This window comes from Silurus aristotelis (assembly GCF_946808225.1).
Source record: "Silurus aristotelis genome assembly, chromosome: 9".
In the NCBI taxonomy this organism is placed as follows: Eukaryota; Metazoa; Chordata; class Actinopteri; order Siluriformes; family Siluridae; genus Silurus; species Silurus aristotelis.
The window spans coordinates 6,579,467-6,603,078 of record NC_139582.1 but is presented as its reverse complement, the minus strand read 5'-3'; the positions used below and the strand labels follow the sequence as shown (position 1 = coordinate 6,603,078).

At 39.8% G+C, this 23,612-nt stretch overlaps 1 protein-coding gene across 4 annotated transcripts in view; it reads right to left on the bottom strand.

Moving 5' to 3' along the window:
* uacab (uveal autoantigen with coiled-coil domains and ankyrin repeats b) overlaps positions 1-23,612 on the bottom strand; it is a 58,948-nt gene that overhangs the window by 20,667 nt on the left and 14,669 nt on the right. For 2 of the 4 annotated variants that reach the window (XM_083549873.1, XM_083549871.1), the window contains exons 2-4: positions 5,839-5,969; positions 1,979-2,067; positions 1,601-1,665 (exon numbers count right to left, since the gene is read on the bottom strand). In XM_083549873.1, the coding sequence (XP_083405999.1) occupies positions 1,601-1,665; positions 1,979-2,067; positions 5,839-5,969 (285 nt within the window). Of the gene's footprint in view, positions 1-1,600; positions 1,666-1,978; positions 2,068-5,838; positions 5,970-6,561; positions 7,608-23,612 lie in introns of those variants that run through there. The other 2 variants (XM_083549874.1, XM_083549872.1) reach the window with 2 other exon arrangements.

The following is a 23,612-nucleotide window of genomic DNA, read 5'->3' as shown; positions in this document are numbered from 1 at the left end:
CATAACACACATCACGCACATCACATCACAACCTTGTGCTCCAGAACATCTGATCACATGCACATTATCAACTTGTGCTGTTAATATCATGAACAGCAGCTACGCTAATTCCTCTCCACTGCTTCTCTTTCTCTCCCCATCCCGAGGCTTCCTGAGGTTTGGCCAGCTCCAGTCACGTCCCACCTCGTGAAGATTATGGACCTATGGATGATCATGGAGAAGTAGATGCCGAATGTTTAAAGGCCCTGGCATGGAGAAGCTGATGCTGGATCTATGATGATCACAAATTGTTCTGTATTGTTGAAAGATTTATGACCAAACTTTTGATGTCACCCATATGAGGATGGGTTCCCCTTTGAGTCTGGTTCCTCTCAAGGTTTCTTCCTCATATCATCTAAGGGAGTTTTTCCTTGCCACTGTCGCCACGGCTGCTCATCAGGGACAAACGCACACCATTCACCTTCACTGTTGTTTTCTGTAAAGCTGCTTTGAGACAATGTCTGTTGTGAAAAGCGCTATACAAATAAACTTGACTTGACTTGACTTGACTATGGCACTAGCACTGGTAGCTGCCCCCCCCCCTTGCTAAATCTTGCTTATTCTCACGTTGCTTCTTTCTTTAATCTGGACAATTTTCAGCTTGTTTGGACATCCTGACTCACTATAATGCTATCTTAATCATTTCCTTCCTCGCACCTTCTCTCTCCAGCAACAGCCTCCCAAAAGGGCAGTGTGGTCACATGATTGAGCTGTTAACTGCACCTCGATCTGCTCGCTTAAGGGGGGAAAGCACAGGGTTGGGTTACACTGGCCTCTATGATGACGGCACAGAAATACAGATGGGAGGTTAAACTAGCGATCTCCCCTGTCAACACCCCAAACATCAGAGAGTTCTATAGGGCTTTTAGCACACTTATTAGGTAGCTGAGCAGAACAGGTTACACTGACGTCAATAGTTGTTAGGGGGGTGGGGGTGGTGGGGGTCTCCCATTATTACCATTATTACTCAGGAAACAAATTTACTGAGTAATAATTGTAAACACTGTTGTACTCTTGGAGTTTAATTTGTGTATAAGCATAAACATCTTTAAGGTGTTCTTTCAACATAGACATACAACGTCAACAATGAATAGCTGCTACTTTTTTAAATCATGGCCCAATCGCTGTTTTTAAGTTTTTTACTCAAGAGAAATACGGATTGCGTAGAGACAAAATGAAATAAAAAAGCCTATTTTTTTTACTCCTTGCCTTTCTGAACCATCAATTGGACCAATAATTCTTTACATCAGTTCTCCAAGCCTCTGCCGGGTAATTATCAGATGTCAAGATGTGAAAGTAACGCTCGATTGTGACATGACAGGCCCGAGAATAGAACGTTCAGAAAATCCATCATAAGGAAAACAATTCCATTCCCTCTGCACACATGAGGGACAAAAGACATTCTTTATGTACATTAGATCGTCGTTTACGGTTCTGTTATTTTACAATATATAAAAACTCGACCAAATTTACCCATGAAGTGGATGAAGTGTTCATGCTGTTATTATGCACTACATAGAAAACTGGTGCACAGATAAAGAGGCGATCATGAGCACATTACCTGCAAAAGCTTCTGCACACACAAAGAGTGTCCATTTCTTGCTGCTAAGTGCAAGGCATTTTTTCCTGTAAGGATAAAAACAGTAATTGTTGCATGTTAAGTCTGAATGGCTGAATCGTCTCAGTCATAATTGCATATCTTAGAAAAAAAAAAAAAAAGCTGATCAGCAAAAAGGGGCTGAGTGCTACCTGGGACTTTCAAGCATCTCCACATTTTAGTTGTTTACATATTTGGTGTATTGGCATGATTTTCCAGAGCACATTTCCTTGCAATCCGTTTGACTGGTAATATTTAATAGTTTGATAGATAGATCATATTTGCTACCAGGGTGAAGCGCAGATGTATAATTGTGTCTCATAAGGAGTGAAAAATGAATACCTGTGGCATCATTGGCTGTCACATCAACACCATGGCCGAGAATGACGCTAAGGCAGTCCAAATATCCTCTGGTGGCAGCGAGATGAAAACTGCAGAAAGAGAGAGAGAGAGAGAGAGAGAGAGAGAGAGAGAAAGAGAGAGAAATTAAACATAGATAAAGCAAGAAAAAAAAAAAGGACAGAATTTTTAATACAGTAATATCCAATTGCAGGAAATTGAAGAAAAAAGCACGTGTCATGGGGAGACAGGAGAAGCCGGAATGAAAGAGTGATAAAGTGGCCAATGTGGTGCTGAAAATTGATGCCTGCTGTAACCTGCCACATCAGCATTCCCAGAGGATGATGGGAAACTAAATCCTCAACCCTAAACCTCTTATCATGGACTACATACAATATGCATTAACTCTATCCAGAAAAAAGCATTTTCAGCATTTTCCCCGAACCCACATAATACATGCCTATAGATTTGAATATCTGGATATCTGTCTACAAGTACAAGAGCGGGAGATTATAGAATTGATGGGACATGTTTAACAGGCAAATCAAACGTTCTAGTCCAGACTGGCTGGTTTATCATAGAGGTCATGGATGGGAATAAAAGTATTAGCTCTTTCAAATGTCCATTTATAGGGAGTGTTATTTTACTGCTGGAATATCAGGAGAACCTAGGCAGTTATTACACTCCATTCTTATTTAATATTGCTCACCAAAGCTTTAAAGCTATGCTAGATTTAGACCCTGAATTCTAACTGCCCTGTCATAAATGCAGGGGGCATTATTTACAGCAATGGGAAGGATCAGAAACAATCCAAGCAATCCAATTATGTCCACCGCAGCTCATTGTTGTAGCATATTATTCATACTTAGGAGTCAACACCAGCCATGGAGCAGTGAGCAGGCTCAAGTGGAACACAGGGCATGTGTGTGTTCGAGTGTTCAGAAGTGTGGGAAGTCACACAATCTGCCATGTGACTTTAGGAACTGTTATTAAAAGCGGTGTTGGGAAGAACTCTGGGCATGCCGCAGCCTTGACCTGAAGGTCTGGATGCACAAGCCCTAGTTAAGTGCACAGATCGCACCCCTGGTGTAGCATGAAACCCGAGTGACATGCTGTCTGCTCCCTGGCTTACAGTTACATCATGTTATTCAGGTGCTATTATCGTCACATAATGGAGAGGAATGATTTTTTTGGGATATCGCTACGAGTCAGGAGGTAGTCAGGTGGTCAGCTGATGTGATGAGGTCATTGAGTATATTCTGCAATGCTCAGGAAAGTCATTAGGCCTTGGATATGCTGCTGTGGAAACCATTGGGGGCAAAAGACTGAATGATTTGAATGACAAAAAAGCTGACAGCTGCTCAGAGTCCTGACAAAAAGATCAGCATGTTTCTTTTCAAATGTCCAGATCAACACCGGCTTTTGCTTTCTTTTTTTTTTTTTTAAAGAAATGTATAGCCCAACACTACAAGTGCACTCGATCTTCAAGACTTCAAGTTTTCAGGAACAAATCTCAAAAAGACAAGTAAAAGCAACCATTCATCGTGGCAAAGCATGACCAGAGAGACCGGAAAAGCACTCTGACCTGCTGGACTCGAGCATTAATTCACTGTTAGAGCTGCCACGTTGTTGACAGGCAAAGAGACGAGAGGGCTGTTCAGAACCCAGACATGTCATTCTAGCTTGGCTCCAGCTCCTTCTGTGCCTCTGCTGGATGCGTGACATTTTTAGAGACACTGAAATGATGTGTGTGTGTGTGAGTGTGTACACGAGTGTACATGATGGAACTTTAGAGACCCCCTGAAAAGTAGGAACATGACCGTGTGAACATGGACATTACTGCCTATATCACTAGGTCATTAACATTATCTTTCACAGAGAATAAAACCCTGAAAAAACTAGAAAATCTATATATTTTTACACACGACTAAAGCTATATTAAATGGGGTCGTATTCATGGAGTCTACACAAAAATTGTTGCTTTATACAAATTAAAATTTCTGGCTTCACGAGATGAGTCACTGTGATGTTTCTCTTAACACAGGAGAAGTCTTTTAACAGTCAATAAATAAAACTGAGTGTTAGTTTAGTCTTTCAGTCTCTTAATTCAAAAACCTCGGAGAATGATTTTAATGTTCTCCATCATTTAGCTGTCACTTTGTTCTTTGTATGCTGTCTGTATTAAACCAGTTTGCCCTCTAAAGATATGAGCTTCTCTGAGCCTGAATTTCTCAGTTACCGAGCAACATTATTCTCAAAAGTATAATTTCAAGAGTTCCATCTGAAATAACTATTATATTCGAAAAATGTGTCAGGTTTTTAGTTCTGACTGCAGGGAAACTTGGGACATGCAAACTGTGTGTGTGTGTGTGTGTGTGTGTGTGTGTGTGTGTGTGTGTGTGTATAAAAAAAAAAAAAAAAAGAACAGTGAAAAGTTCCTGTTTCTGTTTGCATTTGGGTAATCTTGAATTAGCAATGCTAATCGCTCTCTCCACAGATGTGCACCTCGAACCCACCCTAACCTCCCCCCACCCACAGTCTTTTTACTACGTGTATTCCTGTGGGCCAGGCAAAACACATTTTTATTAAAGATAAACACTGCACATATAATTCGATCTAAAATAGTGACCCACAACTGCAGCTGGACTACAGCGCACCCTCCCTGTGGTCTCCACAGCCACCGTGTCCATCACACGCATAACGCCAAGCTGAAACAACACGAACATGAAATCAGTGTGTGGCCATTCTATATATGAGCAGTGGAATCCTTTACATATTAAAGGCCCAAAAGCATGTGACCCTTCATGCGCTCTTGCAGCACTTGACCTCCCACGTCTCTGGAAGGTCTCCGTGCTCCGCCATAGGGCAGGTTGCTGCTGACGAGCCTGCTTCATATATAAGTCAGTGTTTGTTACCTCCAGCTCTGTTACGCTGCCTCGCCACCCTGGCGACTTGGCGGTGCTGGACGCACTTGATTTAGGCCTGAGAAATTCCAGAGATTTATTACAACTCCGGGCCTCTTCTCTATGCCGGCGCACAGGAAGAATCTCACACACGGATCGAAATACCCCAGGGTCGAAAACATGTTATGGTCCCGATTGCAAAGCAAAACAAAGCAGGCATTAAAAATGAGCTAAACATTGGCACACTCTAGACTTATTTCAATGCCACAGGGATTCAAAGTGGTATTAAAGGGCATTTAATCGTAATAAAAAGCAACCAGCTCCTGACTCTGTCTAAATAAAAGTATTTTCCTTATGCGTCTAGTACTTGTTTATAATCCAGGCATCAGTGATGGGATGTGCTTCACTTCTATGACGTTTACAACTTTTTTGGTTGAGTGGATCTGTTCCACAGTGACGATTCTGGACATGTCTGTGTCTACTGGTTGGTTACAGCAAGCCTCAGCCCAGATTAGACACAAACATGGGCCAGCGGGGATTCTGTAAATACCAGTCATTTTGAATAGATTATAATTACTCCCATATGCTGCTGCATAAACACGCAGCACTCAGTTTGGATTTGGCCCTTTAAAAATAACTTTTTAGAAGGATCAGAGTTTATCCACTTTGCTTTTTTTTAATGAAAGAGAAATCCAGAGCTTTGCATTTATAATTAAAAGAACCAGAAACAATATAGTTTATTAGAATAATGCAATGAGAAGGAAACATGGCCGGACATTCTGATCATCCCTGGAGTCATTATTAACCTCTGACACCTAAACCGATTAAAACTCGCTGCATGATTTTGTTGAAATGGATTATCCTCTGTGTGTGTGTGTGTGTGTGTGTGTGTGTGTGTGTGTGTGTGTGTGTGTGTGTGTGTGAGGGTGTGAGGGTGTGTGTGTGGGTGGATGCACTTACGCAGAGCGGCCCTCCACATCTAGTTTAGTGGGGATGATGCCTTTCTTACTGAGCACAGCGGACACCTTTTCCACTTCTCCTTTTTCCACAGCCTTCATCAGCCTGTCATCATACTTATTCCAGTCTGTGTTCTGTAAAACAGGACAAAGAGGACGGTGCATTTAGTAGAGCGTAATACTTTTAAATACAGCATCTTCGGTGCATTAGAGACTGTCAGCATGGCTCAAACTGTTAGGTGAGCGAAAGTGATTTGCGCTCCTGGTGTACAGCTAGCAAGAAAGAAGAGGAAATTTGGCACTTCGAGGAATGGAGCTAAACCAGTTCTTGAATAGCACTTTTTTTTTTCCATGGAACGCATTTGTACTTCGAAACTTGTTAGTAAATAAAAAAAAATAATTATTGCATAGTGTGTGTAAGAATGCAACTTGACAAGTTAAAACAAGACAAAAAAATCCAGAGGCTTAAAATATCGCTTTGAATCAACACTGCATTCTCCAGGAACATTCCGGGATTCTTAGCTGCTATGGAGAAAGTCATAAGTCACTCTCATTTAGCAGGTCAGTCCAAAAATCACACACAAACGCACAAGCATGTGCGTGCGCACGCACACGCAGTCAAGTTTCTCAGTAAAGTTTAAACAACTCTAAGCAGGATTACGATAACTGATCTCCATCTTAAGAAATGTTTGTTCTACAACTGTCCTTGTGTTAATTTGATACCTACAAAGTACACGGAAGTGCATTTAAGCCATCGGGTCATGGTGCTGGTGATGCTGGTCCTTTACGCAGCTGCTCAAAAGATATACAAATAAAAAAGTTGCCCCCCACGTGGCCCTGTTGGAGGGAAAAATACACTCAGCCAGCGAGTGTGTCCCCGTTTAATCGGGTCCTGTGCTCCAGTAGGCTGCCTGCACCTCGCTGAGACCCAAGAGTCCTCGGCCGATTCTGCTCGCTTCTCCCCGAGCCTCAGCCTCTCCCTGTGCTCTCATCACGTCCTCCCATACACACTAACACACTCACACGCCTGTGCACGGAGCTGCTGCAGAGCAGGGGCCAGCCCTGGGACAGCAGCTCCTCCTCTGAGAGTGTCTTTCACTTCTTCTCTCCCGTTTTATTGCTTTTTTCAAGCTAGTTTCAGGACGTCCTGCTTTTCCCTGCGAGATAAAGACTCTTCTTACTGAGTGCTCCTTCTTTCTCTCTGCGCCAAAATGACAAGGTCGTACAGCTCTTGGTGGTAAATATGTGATCTCTTCGGGGTCGAAAATATCCCGGTAAACATTGTGCAGATAGGGACTTCTGACTGGCTACCTTTTTTTTGCCCCCCTCCGTCCACAAACCTTTCTCCAATGACTGATTGGGGAGCAGGCACTAAGAATAACCTATCCTGACATGCTCGACCTATGAGTAACTGTAACGGTGGCGGAGAGTCAAGACGGAGGCCAGCCAAGCAGGAGGAAGCCCATACACACACACACACACACACACACACACACACACAAAGAGCTAGAAATATAAACCTATGACAGATTACAAATTTGGATTTAAACTACTCTATTGGATGACATGCTGAAGCGAGTCGTCTATACCTCTCGCGAATTTTCTCTTCTCATGCTCCTAGTGACGGCAGAGCTGCTGATCCAGACGCACGGTAGCAGGATTAGGTGTCGGCCTTTTTACAATCGGCTGTCTGGGAATCTTCAAAGCCCCCTCATCTCCATCTCTCTCTGCACCTTCATGGTAAACACGGCCTATAAAATCTATTTCAAACAGAAGTCGTCATCCTTTAAATTGGGAGACTGAAAAACATACTGGGGGAGGCCAAAAAAAATGGTGGTGGGGGTGTTTAATTTACAAACTGGATCAGTGGAGGGGGGTATTCGTGTCACACACACCCACACCCATCCGAGTCCGAATGGAGCCAACTAAGTGGCAGCAATCTTCAGAAAACATGTGAGAATCTCTTTACACACTCAAAAGAGCCATATGAGGGGGTCGGGGGGGTAAAGAGGAGGGAGGGGAAAGGGGTTACTTTCTAACCTGCTCTGCAACATGGAGACAAAGGAACAGAAATGGACGCATGCATATATCTGCTCACAGAAATACACGCATGCATGTATGTGCGTGTGTCTGTGCATGTATTTTTGTTTTGTCTTGCTGAAAGGACAATGAATGATGGCCTGGAGGTGTTTACAGCCTATTCACTCAACGTCACTCTAAATACGTGACGGACAAGCGTATTAAAGCACCAGATGTGAGTAAAGATAAGTAGTTGCTGACCAACCAACGGGTAACTAAGCAGTTTCATTTTGGAATTTTCATTAATACATCATGCATAATACAACACAAACTGCTTCAAAACACCAAAACTCTAAGCTGAGGTTAGAAGATTCAGACATTCAGGCATAAAAAGACTTAAAATGTGAAAGCCATTCATTGTCAATGTGCAGTCTGATGAAACTAATTAAATAAACCAGTCAACCAGAAATCATTATTCTGCTGTTAGGCTGTTCGACTTGACCCATAAAACTGTATGTTCAAAACATACAACAACAGAATATAACAACAGCCACAAGAGCCAAATCATAGCCATTTTGTTTTGAGTCACTTTTCTTATATACCAATCAGACATAACATTATGACCACCTGCCTAATATAGTGTTGGTCCCCCTTTTGCTGCCAAAATAGTCATGACCCATCGAGCATTAACAGCATAAAATTCTTCAGAAATTTTTGCTACAGGAGCTCGTCTGTTGGATCGGACCACACCTTTGCTCCCTACATGCATCAATGTGCCTTGGCTGCCCATGACCCTGTCGCTGGTTCACCACTGTTCCTTACTTGGCCCACGTTTGATAGACACTGAACATTGCAGATGGGGAACCGGCCACTGCAGTTTTGGAGACACTCTGACCCAGTCGTTTAGCCAACACAATTTGTCCCATTTCCTGCTTCTAACACATCAACTTTAATGACAAAATTTTCATTTGCTGCTCACCAGTCATAAATGTTATGATGTCTCCTGATAGGTGTATATTTACATTTACATTCATGACATTTGACACAAGCCGTTATAACAGACTTACAACTGAGCTGGTGAGGGTTAAGGGCCTTGTTCATGGGTCCAGCAGCTTGGTGGTGCTGGGATTTGAACTCATGACCTTCCATTCCAAAGTAAAAAAAAAAAAATGCTTTAACCACTGAACTACAACTTCCCCTGAACCACCACTTCTTATTTAATAGATTATATAATCTATTCGAAAATGATATCATCTCTATTAATATACAGTCCAAGAGTTTAAAAAACCAACTGCATAACAAAGAGCCCACACTAAGAACACATTGAGTTTAACAAAACAGCTGAGAGCTGTTAAAGATTTTAGCAGAAACTCGCATGTGCAAAGCCCTGTACTTCTGCTGGGTGTGTACGTTCTAACAACAAAGACCCAGTAACAAAGACCTGCCCAGGAAAAGGGTTGGTCTTGTAAATAATGTTTTGTAGCTTCAGGCAGCTATATATACAGATATAACTTAACTAGTCAAAAAAATTTTGCATGTTCAGGAAATGAAATACTCTCACTGTGACTTTGTTACATGGTTAATAATATACCGTAATTTAAATACTCTCAAGCTACATGATTTTTGTTACCTGGACATTTTAGCTAGACGAGCTACACAATATTAATGTTTATATAATATATAAATTAGCTACACAACATCAAAGGCCAAACGTATGTCAAAATCGCCACCTAGTGATTAGGTTATAGTGTTTCAGCCATACACATTCTTTCGGCTGCTCCCATTAGGGGTCGCCACAGCGGATCATCCGTCTCCATACCCCCCTGTCCTCTACATCTGCCTCTTTCACACCAACTACCTGCATGTCTTCCCTCACCACATCCATGAACCTCCTCCTTGGCCTTCCTCTTTTCCTTCTTCCTGGTGGCTCCATCCTCAGCATTCTCCTACCGATATAACTCATGTACCTTCTCTGCACATGTCCAAACCATCTCAATCTCGCCTCCCTCACCTTGTCACCAAAACGTCCAACATGCGCTGTCCCTCTAATAAACTCATTTTTAATCCTGTCCATCTTCGTCACGCCCAACGAAAACCTTAACATCTTCAGCTCTGCTACCTCCAGCTCCACCTCCTGTCTTTTACTCAATGCTACTGTCTCTAATCCATACAACATCGCAGATCTCACCACAGACATATAAACTTTCCCTTTCATTCTTGCAGATACCCTATGGTTAATGCAAATAAATTTATGATGTATTGTCTTTCTAAACAAAAGAGAAATGAACTATCTGTACCATGTTGAAGTTTTTTTTACATTGCGTTGTATTGCATTAAAACACAATGTCTTGAATCAAATCGGATCGCACTGCATCGTAATGGGGTGAATTGTATCGCATCACATCACATCAGTATCGGTTTCATATGTATCTTTAATGTATCATATCGTTGGCTGTGCATCGAGATGCGAATTGTATCGGCCTCGGTTGTGGAGATGCACGTACATCACTGAACGTCGTGTTTTAAATATAACATTAAAATTGCTTTTTAATGGCAAATAACTGCAGTGTAAAAAGAATAAATCCCTTCAGGGTATTCTGTTCTGGGAAAATAATAAACTTCCAGCATATAACACATCACACGATCATGTTGCTAAATATTGTAAAGCACTAGTTTGTGCTTAATTCGTCGTCAAGTATGTAATAGTAAATATGCCAATGACAATTCTGAACATAATGTGGATATTATTTGGTGTAATGATTATATTCAGAACAAGGTACAGACCAAGGTGTTAACAGCTGTGTCTGTATACTGAGGATCCAGCGGCACAGGACCTCAGATTCTTATAAGGAGCCTAAAACATGAGCTTTGAACATATGTAGCATTTCAGAGTTTTGATCAATAAAGTAAAAAAAAAAAAAATAAAGAAAGTCTGAGCAAAGCCAAGCTGGTTTTGTTATAAAACCTCTTATCATCACCAGCTAACCATACAATAAACACTAAAGCAAACGCTAGGACAAGTATGCTTGGGTAACACACTTCCTTTCTTCCTCTTCTTTGTTCCTTTCACATGTGACTCAGCTTTTAACTGAGAAGTTTTTAGAGAAAAAGATAAGTATGTGTACTTTACACAGCATGGATGATGGGTAAGGACAAGCTTAGTGCAAGACGTCTGGGTTACTGCCAGATGAACATGCACCAGCACAGAAAAAAACTGGAGTGAAGGTGGCAGCTGAGCCAACAACTATGATCATGAAAAGCACAGACAAGTTCAACACAAACCAGCATTAACATACCAACAAACCACTGGTGTAGTAAAGAAAATTGACTTTTTTATTACAAATGCAAAGGGTGGGTTAGTATTTCATATATTAAGTGAACAGAGTGTTCAGGAACACCCAAGGCCCACTGATGTGTGAAGCAAAGACTAATCCGCCCAGTCTGATCAAACATAAGAGCATCAGGAATACAAATAGCAGAAACAGTTAATGCTCGCTCGGATCGAACACACAGTGTTCCCAACTTGATGCGTATGGAGCTACACAGCTGCAGCCCTGTTAGGATGTTGACTCGTTTCTCCCACAGAAAGCTCCAACAATGGACACGTGAACATTAAAACTGGCGCAAGGAGCCATGATAGAGGGTTCCCTGGTGATGAAGCACATTTTCTTTTATATCATGTGAACATCCTGGAAAATAGATAACACCAGGATGTACTATCAGAAGAGGGCAAGACATTGGAGGCGGTGTAGAGCTCCGAGCAATGTTCTGATGGGAAAATGTTGGTCATGGAATTCATGTAGATGTTACTTTCACACATACCACATACTACATAAACAATGTTAGAACAAGTACACCTCTTTATGGCGGCAATATTCCATAAAGGGCATTGGCATATTATTATGTCATGAAACACTAAAATAATTGCAGTCATCAGCTATGTTACTTTATGTGCAGATTAAACATTGATTTATAACTACTAGTTCCTATTTTTATTAGTCCAAGATAAATTTTCCATCAATTTCAGGGTTTTTGTATGTATTGTGGAATGGGAATTCTGACCTTTCATACCGAAAGCAGAAGATGGGAGGGAGAGAGATTAGTTGCTCCCTGTGTGAATGACTGAAACTGGAATGTTTGTGAGTTCAGTAGGGTTGTTGCAATGTAACAATCAGTCATAGTGTATGTTGTATTTATTTCCATCCATTTTTATTTTTTACTTATTAAGTTCTTTATTGCAGAGTTTTAACATACCAACCACATTCCACTAGACAATGCAAGACACACACACACACACACACACACACACACACACACACACACACACACACACACTTAACAGAAAACTAGAAGTCGGCCAAGTAATTAGTTAATCCATAGTTGATTGCTGAAACAAGGCTTCCAGTCTGCTGTTATTACAAAAGCGACCTCTAGAGGCGAATGACTGACACCACATGCTGTTTGTTTTTGCATGCGAGATTGCATGCTGCACGGCGAGCGCGAGGTGCATAGGCAACGCTAAATTAGATTATTATTATATATCATATTTATTCAATTTTCATGATTCAGTACTGTTTGTTATTTTCGGAAAAAAAAATCTGTACTACTTTACATAGTGTTATGTTTTTTTTTTTTTTAAATAAAATTCATTTTAAAATCTATTGGTTGATTCATTAGTTGGTTGGTTCAATATTATACAGTAATATTTTTTAGACCAGAGTAACAGACATTAAAAACCCTTGTAGCAGTTGAAGCAAGTTTGCTCAGTAGTGACAGATTCTGAGCTCATCATATCCAGGTTCTAGTGGACTCCTTCTGCATTTTACATGATTTCAAAACCTTTCAAACCAGAACTACTTCCTTTTCCCTTAATCAAACACCACATGTCAATGTCAAGGGAACAGCATTGTTAGAGCTTATACTGTGCACCTTGGAACATTTTAGACAAATGAAGATACACAAAACCAATGAGGGGAGGGGTCAAAGATCAACTGTTTCTTTTGGCACTAAGTCCACAACTCATCACTTGCCTTGAGGGTATACGGTGACAGACACGAATTGCGCATCACTTTGAGATACCGTCCGAGATCATCTCACTGCAAGAGATAAGCACTCTCTGTGCCTCAGTGACGCACACAAACACCAGCCGTTATAAAACAAATTCAAACAGGTGCTCATTAGCTGGTGTTTATATACCATGGTGCTTGTTGCTCCAGATTACTCATTTCATATTTATCTTTCCAACAGGAGATGGTTCACAGTTAAAAAAAAAACCACAGGCAGGGAGTCATGTAATGCAGGACCATCCAAAAAAGACAACCCACAAATGCAGAAGTTCCACATTGCAGTGTGAATGGTGGTGGCTGGCCATCAACCAGAAAATCATACACATTTTAAAATAATTAATTCATTTGATGGTTTAAATGTTGCAAAGTAGCCATGTAAGAACAGCTTTAATAAAGAAATCTTTAGTGTCTCTCAACCGGTCTTAAATAATCCATTTTGGAGTTTTTCTATATGGAAAATCGGCAAAAGAAATCCCAAAATATATTGTAACAAAAGAAAGAGGTGGAGATATAACATGTACACACAAAGATCAGGCATAACATTATGACCACCTACCTAATATTGTGTTTCTGCCAAAAACAGTCCTGACCCTTTGAGCATTAAGAGCTGCAGTTTTGGAGATCACAATTTGGCCCTTTTCAAACTCGCTCAAATCCTTACGCTTGCCCATTTTTCCTGCTGCCAACACATCGACTTTGAGGACAAAATGCTCACTTGCTGCCTAATATTTCCACCCACACACAGGCGCCATGATGAAGAGATAAATCAGTCTTATTCAGTTCGGTCATAATGTTATAATGCCACAGTTATGCCTGATTTGTATATACATAATTTCAGTATTAAATGCACAGAAGTAATAGAAAAATTTTAGCTAATTTAAAATTAACAAACATCAACATTCCACATGACAAGAACAAGTTTAATGGTTAACTAAAAGAGTTCTGATTGAACAAACCTCTTCAGCACCCACTTTTTTGTCTATTCACAAAAATATCCAAGCACTTTTTTACATTACCTTTTACATGCATTTAGTTGAAAAACAGAATATGACTAGCCTTATTGCATGTACTTGAAACTTTGTACATCAAGAGGAAGGCAGTAGACATTCTCCTCATTGTGTTTAACATTCAGGTACTTTGAGAAAATTGATGTGGCCTCCTGCATTTTATGGACCTGTACTAATGTCTAAGCTTATGAAAAAGTCTTACTGTTACTGTTCTCTGTACATTTGCTCCTGAACTAAACTCTCTGAACTATTCTACTCAACTGATCATTTAATAAAAATAGAGATTGCAGCTTGAGACATAGCAGTTAAAAGGATGAAAAAAAGATATGACAAAAAAAATGATCAAAGAAGAAATGGAGTACATTGCACCTCGCTGTTCTATTATACAGTGCCATGTAAAAGTTAAAAAATTTGTTAGAACACTCAAAAATATACAGTACAGACCAAAAGTTTGGACACACCTTCTCATTCAAAGAGTTTTCTTTATTTTCATGACCATGAAAATTGTAGAGTCACACTGAAGGCATCAAGGGCTATTTGACCAAGAAGGAGAGTGATGGGGTGCTGCGCCAGATGACCTGGCCTCCACAGTCACCGGACCTGAACCCAATCGAGATGGTTTAGGGGTGAGCTGGACCGCAGAGTGAAGGCAAAAGGGCCAACAAGTGCCAAGCATCTCTCGGAGAACTCCTTCAAGACTGTTGGAAGACCATTTCAGGTGACTACCTCTTGAAGCTCATCAAGCGAATGCCAGTGTGGAAAGCGAGTGTGCAAAGCAGTAATCAAAGCAAAAGGTGGCTACTTTGAAGAACCTACAATATGACATTTTCAGTTGTTTTACACTTTTTTGTTATGTATATAATTCCATATATAATTCCACATGTGTTAATTCATGGTTTTGATGCCTTCAGTGTAAATCTACAATTTTCATAGTCATGAAAATAAAGAAAACTCTTTGAATGAGAAGATGTGTCCAAACTTTTGGTCTGTACTATATATATATATATTCCACGGGTCCTGTGTATAGGTATGTTTGTTCAAGTTAGAATTGTCTCATTTAGTGTATTCCTGGTGGTTTCTGTAGCACCTTGATCCTGAACGAATGTTGCTTTATTTCACAGTGTACTAAACCATATATGGCTGAAATTTGAGTGGTCTAAAAAGGCAGATAACAAAATTTCACACACAATGTTCTTGTAAATGATGTATAAATAAATCTGTTCGCTTCCAGCTTGCTGAATGAGGCCCAGTCAATCTAAAAACTGATTTAAAAACGTCATTGACAACTGATGTTGCCCAGTTGTTAAGTCTGTTCTATACTTATTCTATCTACCTCTGTACGAACCACAGCAAATAATTCTAACCAATTGATACTAATCCTTCTGCAGTGTCAACAGTTGTAGCATAGCAATTGTGGGTTATTCATTAATACCCTAACCCCAACCCTAACCCTAGCCCTTGATTACACAGTAGTGACCGAGACCTAACCTGTGATTAGTGACTCTACCAGTAGTAGTAATTAAGCGATAATTCCAGGTTACGCTGGGAATATAGGCAGATAGCTATACAGACTGTCGTTATGCTGCCAGCTAAACGGCTGCTTTAATTAGACCTGCTCTCCAACATTCTCACCCCCACCCTTAGGTTATGTATGCTGATGATCTTAGGCAAGTGTGCACCCAGACGCCTGCTCGTTGGTATGCTGAAGTAAGGCTGGGAGTAGCAGCAGGAGGCCCTTGTCGGTATGTAAACTAGCTGTAAAAAACAGCTTCAGGCTATACGGCATCTCCAATGACGGATCTCCATGATTGGCTCAATAAAACGAGGCACACTGCTACCGTGGCAACATGAACACACCATGCATAAGAGGCCTCAAGTTGTGACCATTATGCAATTATGAGACTTTTCTGATGAGATTTACGCTGCGCTCACCCTCTTTCTCTTCCTCAAATGCACATATACACCTCCTAAATGTGATTAATTACCGATCAATATGAAGAATGATGTACAGCACTCTAGAACTACCATCACTCATTATTAAACCCCATGTGTCAAGAACAAAACAAGAATGATGAAATGATATTAATATTAACTGCAGTTTGGCTGCATGACTGTTGACTCATCCAAAATCTAAAAAGAAAAACTAGGGCAACAAGTGTCCAGTTACAGACTCCCTTGGTGGTTCCGGTCTGGTCCTCTAAAACTCTGTCTTCCCAAAAGAGAATCAAATATCCATTAGTGAAGAACTGCCCATTGCTCTCGCTCTTACCCAGTCTCTGTGGGGAGAAGCCAAGCTGAGCATGTAGTCTACCCGAGCTTTCCAAAGTCTTGACAGCTGTTCTGTAGCATCAGAATGGTCTGACCTTTGACCTAGGGGCCAAAGTGTTCCCCTGCTATTTTACTCCCCATTTCTGCTATCAAGTTATAATAAGAAGGATCAGCTTTCCCAGTCAACTCTGGTCTCAGATCTCATGGATTTTTTCACTGACCACTCAAAAAAACAGGACTAATCAGGGCACAATGTTAAGACCCAATCTTCTATGATCAGAATAAATTGCTTATCAGTGCTGTAGGAAATTCAGATCCTGATGTAAAACACCAGGCATTTAGTCTGAAGAGATCCCAGATGGGGTGCCAGTTCTGTGTGGGGGCAACATGCAGGCAGACCCCCCTCATTCTTACATAGGAACAACTGAGCATCACCAATCTATATGCTGAAATTTTTGGGAGGCAGAAGGAAACCTACACAAAAACATGGAGAAGCCGCTCTGTAAATGAGTTTTGGCTTAACCCTGGGCCCTGAGATGCAGCAATGCTACAATGCTTAAATGTCACCTGGCCAACTATATTTACATTTCAACTCCAATCAAACGCCAGTGAAACTGCACCTTTTTAATACGAGGTGGTATCAAAACGTTTTGAGACTAATCTAAGTGTGTAAACATACATTAACTAAGTACTTTCTTGTAAACAGAGCTAGTCCTAAAACTTTTTAATACCACCTCCTATTTGCGCTTTCATAGTATATTCAACAAATCTAAAAATACACTGAAATAAACAAACTTTCTTTCGGCTTCTCCCGTTAGGGGTCGCCACAGCGGATCTTTCGCATGTTTGATTTGGCACGTTTTTACGCTGGATGCCCTTCCTAACGCAACCCTCCCCATTTATCCGGGCTTGGGACCGGCACTGAGAGTGGCTGGGGTTGGTTCCCTGACCGGGGATCGGACCTGGGTCGCAGCGGTGAGAGCGCTGCGTCTTAACCACTCGACCACCAGGGGACCTCTAAAAATACACTGAAATAGTTTTCCTAAAATGAACACTTTCTGAGAAGGAATCACTCTGGTGTAGAAATCTACATAAAATCATTCCCCCAGTCAGAAAAACTAACCATCACCAACTAAGCAACTTCACAAGGTTCTTTGGTTTTAACTAGAACTATATAGTGATTTTATGCAGCTCATGACCATAATTATTCCCCTCATTTTGTTGATCAGATCAACACAGGTTAAAAAAAAAAAGGCATCAATCCAAGAGCCGCCCGGTCACTTCTGACTACGGGGAAAGGGGTTAAGATGCAGGACTTCTGGTCAGAAGGTCATGAGCTCAAATCCCACCACCACTAAGCTGCCACTGCTGAGCCCTTGAGCAAAACCCTCAACTGCTCAGTTGTATGAATGTGATAATAGTAAGTCACTCTGAATAAGGGGGTAAAATATAAATGCAAACGTCTGAGGTAAGCTGAATGATGCATAACTCGTCTATTATAGTCTATAAAATGTCAGTTCAGATCAACTACGACAATCAAAACTAGGACGATCAAAACTGGACCGAGTCCACTTTGTCTTTAGCAGTGGCAGGGCCATTATATTATTATGCCATGCTGAGAACAAAACTCCAAACATGCCAATTCTCTCATCATTAGATATCAGAGCTGCATTTTATGTGCAAGTCCAGCCATATCACACTTTCTAGCAGAGGAGTCAGACTGAAATCAAGGAGAAAGAACTGAGCAAATTCCACTACCGAGACCTAAAATGAGATGGTTTTGTTCATTAAATTCTAAATCTGTACAGATAAAAAAGGCTAAAGAATGATCTACCATGTGACTTTGCACACGTGACATTAATTTTGTGATAAAGTGCTGGTTAGATTAGCCAAATAAATAAGAAATTGCTTTATTAACTGGCTGCGACTGAATTTTTGGATGCCAGGGATAACGCTAGGCAACCTCACATGCTCCCGAATCCTGCTTAATCTGGCATGAAGCTGAAAAGCTGGAGGACGAGAAAACTCACCTCACACAAAAAATGTGTAAAGATATGTGAAGATCAGCGTGTATATAAAAGCAAATTCGAAGAGAAAGGAGGAAAACATGAAAGACCAAAAACAATAAAATAAAAAAAAGTACTGAGTAATATTGAATGATAGAATCAAAGAACACAAAATATATGGATAAATGTAAAAAAAAAAAAAAAAAAAAAAAGTGAAGACAAGAAATATTTAAAGCACAGCGAAAAATAATGATTAAATTCTATGTTATTGCAATAAACAAGAGGCCATAAGCACATTGACATATAAAATAAATGCCTTGGGCAAAATAAGGTTCACTGTTTGGCCAACATAAACTATTAGTGAATTCGATTAGAAAACTGAAAACTGGAACCGAAAATCATAAATGTATGTAAGAAGTCAAACGGTTTAAAACATTCCACAGTGAAACAACCCACACAAATGCAGGAATGTGCTGATTAAACAATATTTACATGCCCAAGGTCACTGCTTCCCATGAGTCAGAGGGACAGTCTTATTAAGGACATGCCCCAATGTGTATTTAACACCAAAGTGCTAAAGAAACAAACCCATTCAACCTGAAAGCTTGACTTTATTCTCAATTAATGAGGCAAAAAATAGACTGGAAATGTTTTTTTTGTTGTTTTTTAGCAATTTAGGTCAAAAGAGTAACTGATAAGACATGATATATTAGCTTTTAAAGGTTTATTTTATTAGTTTAAGATTAGATTAACATTGCTAACAGCCAAGGGAAACTACAAGGTGCCAGTTAAGCATTAGGCTAACATTTTTAATAAATCACCACACAGGCCTTAGCATGGGATACTCTGCTTAGACCGGAATTACAACGCTAAATAAATGAATGTTACACACACACACACACACACACACACACACACACACACACACACACACACACACACACACACACATATATAGGGACAGATGTTAAAAAATTTATGTCCAAAAAGCACATACAAATCTTAGTCAGGTGTCCACAAACTTCTGTCTATTCTGTCTTCTGTTTTTTGCTTCTCCTAGCTTGCTGCAACTACACAATATAATATAAAATAAAACATACATTTTTGTCTTCCATGTTTAATTCGATTACGTTTTATTTATATAGTATTTTTAACAACAGACATTGTCCTAAAGCAGCTTTATAGAGATAAATAGGTTATAAAAATTTATATGTTCGTGTCTATAAGTGTATCTCTAGTAGTGGTGACAATGGAAAGGAAAAAATCCCTGAGAAGGCATGAGGAAGAAACCTTGAGAGGAACCAGAATCACAAGAGATCCCATCCTCACAGAATGTGGCACTGAATGTGTATTCTAAAGCTGTTGCTAGTATTCTTGCTAGCATGCTAGTATTCCACTGATTATTCCAAGGATCAATCCTATAAGAAAATATTTTTCTTTATTAGAAAGCGATACTAAATATACAAGAGAAAACAAGACACGTCTCTTAAAATGAACAAGTAACTTGTTTCCTTTTGGGAACAATGTAGATGTTTATTGCTAAATTTAGATACAAGAATATCTGTGAAAACAAAACCCATTTAGTGCATTTAATTGCCATATTGGCAGGGACAATTTCACTGACATCTCCACATATAACAAAACATCAAAATGTAAATACAAATATATACATAAAAAAAAAAGTGAAATAAAAATACATTTATTTAAAATTTTTAAATAAACACTGTATGGTGTTTTCTTTATGATAGTTTGAAATGATACCACACTTTGAAAACTTTGTCTCTTTCTTGAATCTGAATCCTATGGAAACCCGTTTCCGCCACATAAAAAAAAGTTTGCCTAATTCCACCTTTTTTATTTTTTTTGCAATCCGCCATTTCTGACTTTATTTCTCATAAACATCCAACATTTCTGGTGCATCCTGTTGGTGTATGAACGGGGCTCCTCTGCTTCATCTGTCTTGTTCGGTCTCCTCCAGAACTGATTGTTAAAGGTCTCTCCATGGATCGAAGGCTTAAAACTATGCGATTCTATTGATTGTAACCCATTTTATTTATTTTTTTTAAAAACAATAAAGAATGTATCATGCATGGCCTCTTAGGACTTCCAGAGAAATCAGAAATTGATTCATTGTGACACAAAATTATTCTAAAATTTTCCCCCACATTTCCTGTAAACTTGTTTTAATATTAAGCTGAAACTAGTCTACCACAATTTTGACAAAACATATCCCCTATCAAATACACCAGACATAACACCAGGTGTAAGATAGGGTCCTTGTAACAGTGACCGAATCCGACAAAGTGAGGCATGATTAAACAAACACACCTTAGTCTGAGTTTATGATTAGTGACAATCATAAGGACACGTAAGGACTTGTCATCAGATGCTGCATCTATAACATTCCATGCTTTATTTCTTCTGGGATTTACAATTGTAGAATTCATGTTGTACCTCAACTCTCCTCTAGAGGACAGCACTAATTCCAACCATGCATCAGCATCATAATCAGAATAAGTATTATTAAAGTATTATAGTTTACTAATAAGCAATTTAAATAAATATCTGATGCAGTACAATGTAAACTAAGAAAAGAAAGAAAAAATTATTTTGCATCTGACCACGTTTATCATAAAAAAGTGAGGGAGGCCCGATTGAGATGGTTTGGACATGTGCAGAGGAGGGACATGGGGTACATCAGGAGGAGAATGCTGAGGATGGAGTCACCAGGAAGGAGGAAAAGAGGAAGGCCAAGGAGGAGGTTTATGGATGTGATGAAGGAAGACATGCAGGTAGTTGGTTTGAAAGAGGCAGATGTAGAGGACAGTAGTATGTAGACAGATGATCACTGTGGCGACCCCTATAGGGAGCAGCCAAAAGAAAAAGAAAATTATGTTTAATTTCATTTTAATACATCAGCTGAGTTTTGCTATAGTCTCTCGAATTGTCCTGGTAAGATCAGAGTGTGTGCGTATATGTGTATGTGTGTGCGTGCGTGCATATCGGTGTGTGCCACATCAGCAAAGAGATAAGCTGGAGCCCCACCCGTTGTCCAGACACTGCTGCAGGACTTCCCACAGGCTCTAATCCCTGTCCGCTAAACACACATACACACACACACACACACACACACACACACACACACACACACACACACACACACACACACCCCTACCTCACTACAAATGCTGCAATATACATAAACTGCAATATTCACAAGAGATAACATGCACGTTCTCACTTCCATACATTTTCTCCTGGAGGTGACAGATTTGCTGAGCTTCAGCAGTATACACAAAGATAGATCACCTACATACAAGTCCTCACATCTAATAATCACCCTAATCTTTACACACCATCACACCATGTTCTGATAATGCCAAAAGGTGTTGCTATTAATTATACTTTCAGTGTGAGTATTCGCATTTGAATTTAGACACGATTTCTCTCATGTTTTCAAAAATGTGAACACAAAAGCATGTATTGTTCAAAATTAACAAAGATTGTGGCTCAATTTGGGGCGATTCCTCTTGCCAAATTGTCTTTAATTACACAGGTTTACAAGAGTCTCTCGTATGGACTCATAAATCAAAATCAGGAAGTCAGCTAGGCTAATTGTTTTTCAGTGCTATTTTCCTTCAGCTATCTTCTTTTTCAAAACAAGGTATTGAGTTATTCTGCATTATAGGGCAAAAGGCTTTAAGGGTTTATGAGTGATGAGATTAGATTCCCTTATACATTGTTCATTCACGTTTCACCTCAGTCACTTGCAGTCGCGTATCCTAATATTCCGGCCTTCGGAGGTCACTGTGGGTGTGGTGCTCTTGGATATCACACACACACACACACACACACACACACACACACACGCACACACTAGGGCTGGGCTAAAAAAAAAAAATAAAATCACAAAATCACAAAAAATCCGATTTGCGATTTAAATCGATTTTTTTTCTGCCTGCTAAAAAAAATATGCATATGACAATTTTTTATTTTTTTAAGTTTTAACTTTATTTAATAAAGTTTATTTTACCCTTCTGGGATTATAACCCACTTTGGGATAAAGTGCAATCAGAAACAACAAGCCAAAAATACAAGCCATTGTAAATTGTGAAAATAGAACGTAACATAACAAAATGAGCAAACCTATAAAGAAAAATGTTTTATGAGTGTTTGAATGTGGAACATGGTTAAAAATGCAGTGAGGTTTTGAGTGATTTTGCCTTTACTTTTCTTCAAAACTCCACAGTAAAATGACTGTTTGAATATAGTGATTTAAATGATCTGATTTCTCTGTTTCTTAACGGAAACGCCGTTCTGAAGCGCCTTTACATGTATTTTGGTCGCTTCCACCACCCGTACCGTAAGTGTACGATTGGACGCGCAACACTAAACGAAGTGCGGCTGCTTAACCGTGTATTTTCAACATGCGGCTGCTTAACTTTTCTTGGGAACGAGTTCTTCTCTGCTCGCTGCCATGTTGTTTGTGCATCTCTATGGCAAACACACTTCTTTTTTCCTCCAAACATGCCATGCTACATTTTTCCTATATTATTGTTTCACCTTTGGTTTCAAAAGTGTTTGGGTTTTTTCTGAATGACATGCCTTGACCCTCACTTGAACCCCAAACCTGTTCCAGCATTCCCCTGTGCACAAAGCCAGCTCCTTGAAGACATGGTTTACATGGGTTGGAGTGAAATGTCTTGAGTGGCCTGCTATAGAGCACTGACGTCAACCTTACTGAACACCTCTGGGATGAATTGGAACACTGAACTGCACTCCAGACCTCCTCACCTCACCTACATCACCTGACTGTACTAAACACCCTTGTTCCCGAATGAGCACAAACCTCCACAAACACCCTAGAAAAAATAATAGTGGAACATCTTCTCAGAAGAGTGGAGATTATTATAACACCAAATTGGGACTAGATGTGGAATGGTCTGTTTAATAAGCACATACAAATCTTATGGACAGGTGACCACAAGCGTTTGTCCATATGTTGTATGTGTATAGATTTAAAGTGGGTTAATGTAATGAAAGGATATTTAAGAATAAATGCTCAAAACAAAAGTTTCAATTGTGATATTAAGCAAAATCCATATTTATGTTTTGTTTTTGGTTTTTCCCTCTCCTATTTTCGCAGGCTAAATCACGGTCTAAAATCACTGTTTATTATGTGGCATATTAGATTTCAGGATTACAATATAATTATCCAAGTCACATCCCCAGCAATCTCACAACGACCTTAATTTCCTACCGATGCACTAAATCCTTAAGTGAATAATTGAAACATGAGATTGCGCCAGGTGTAATACAGAATTAAAGCTAATTAACTGGTATGATCTGCATTCTAATGTGGTACCAACACCACAGAGCAGGCTGCATCAGAATCCATACTACAGGAAGATA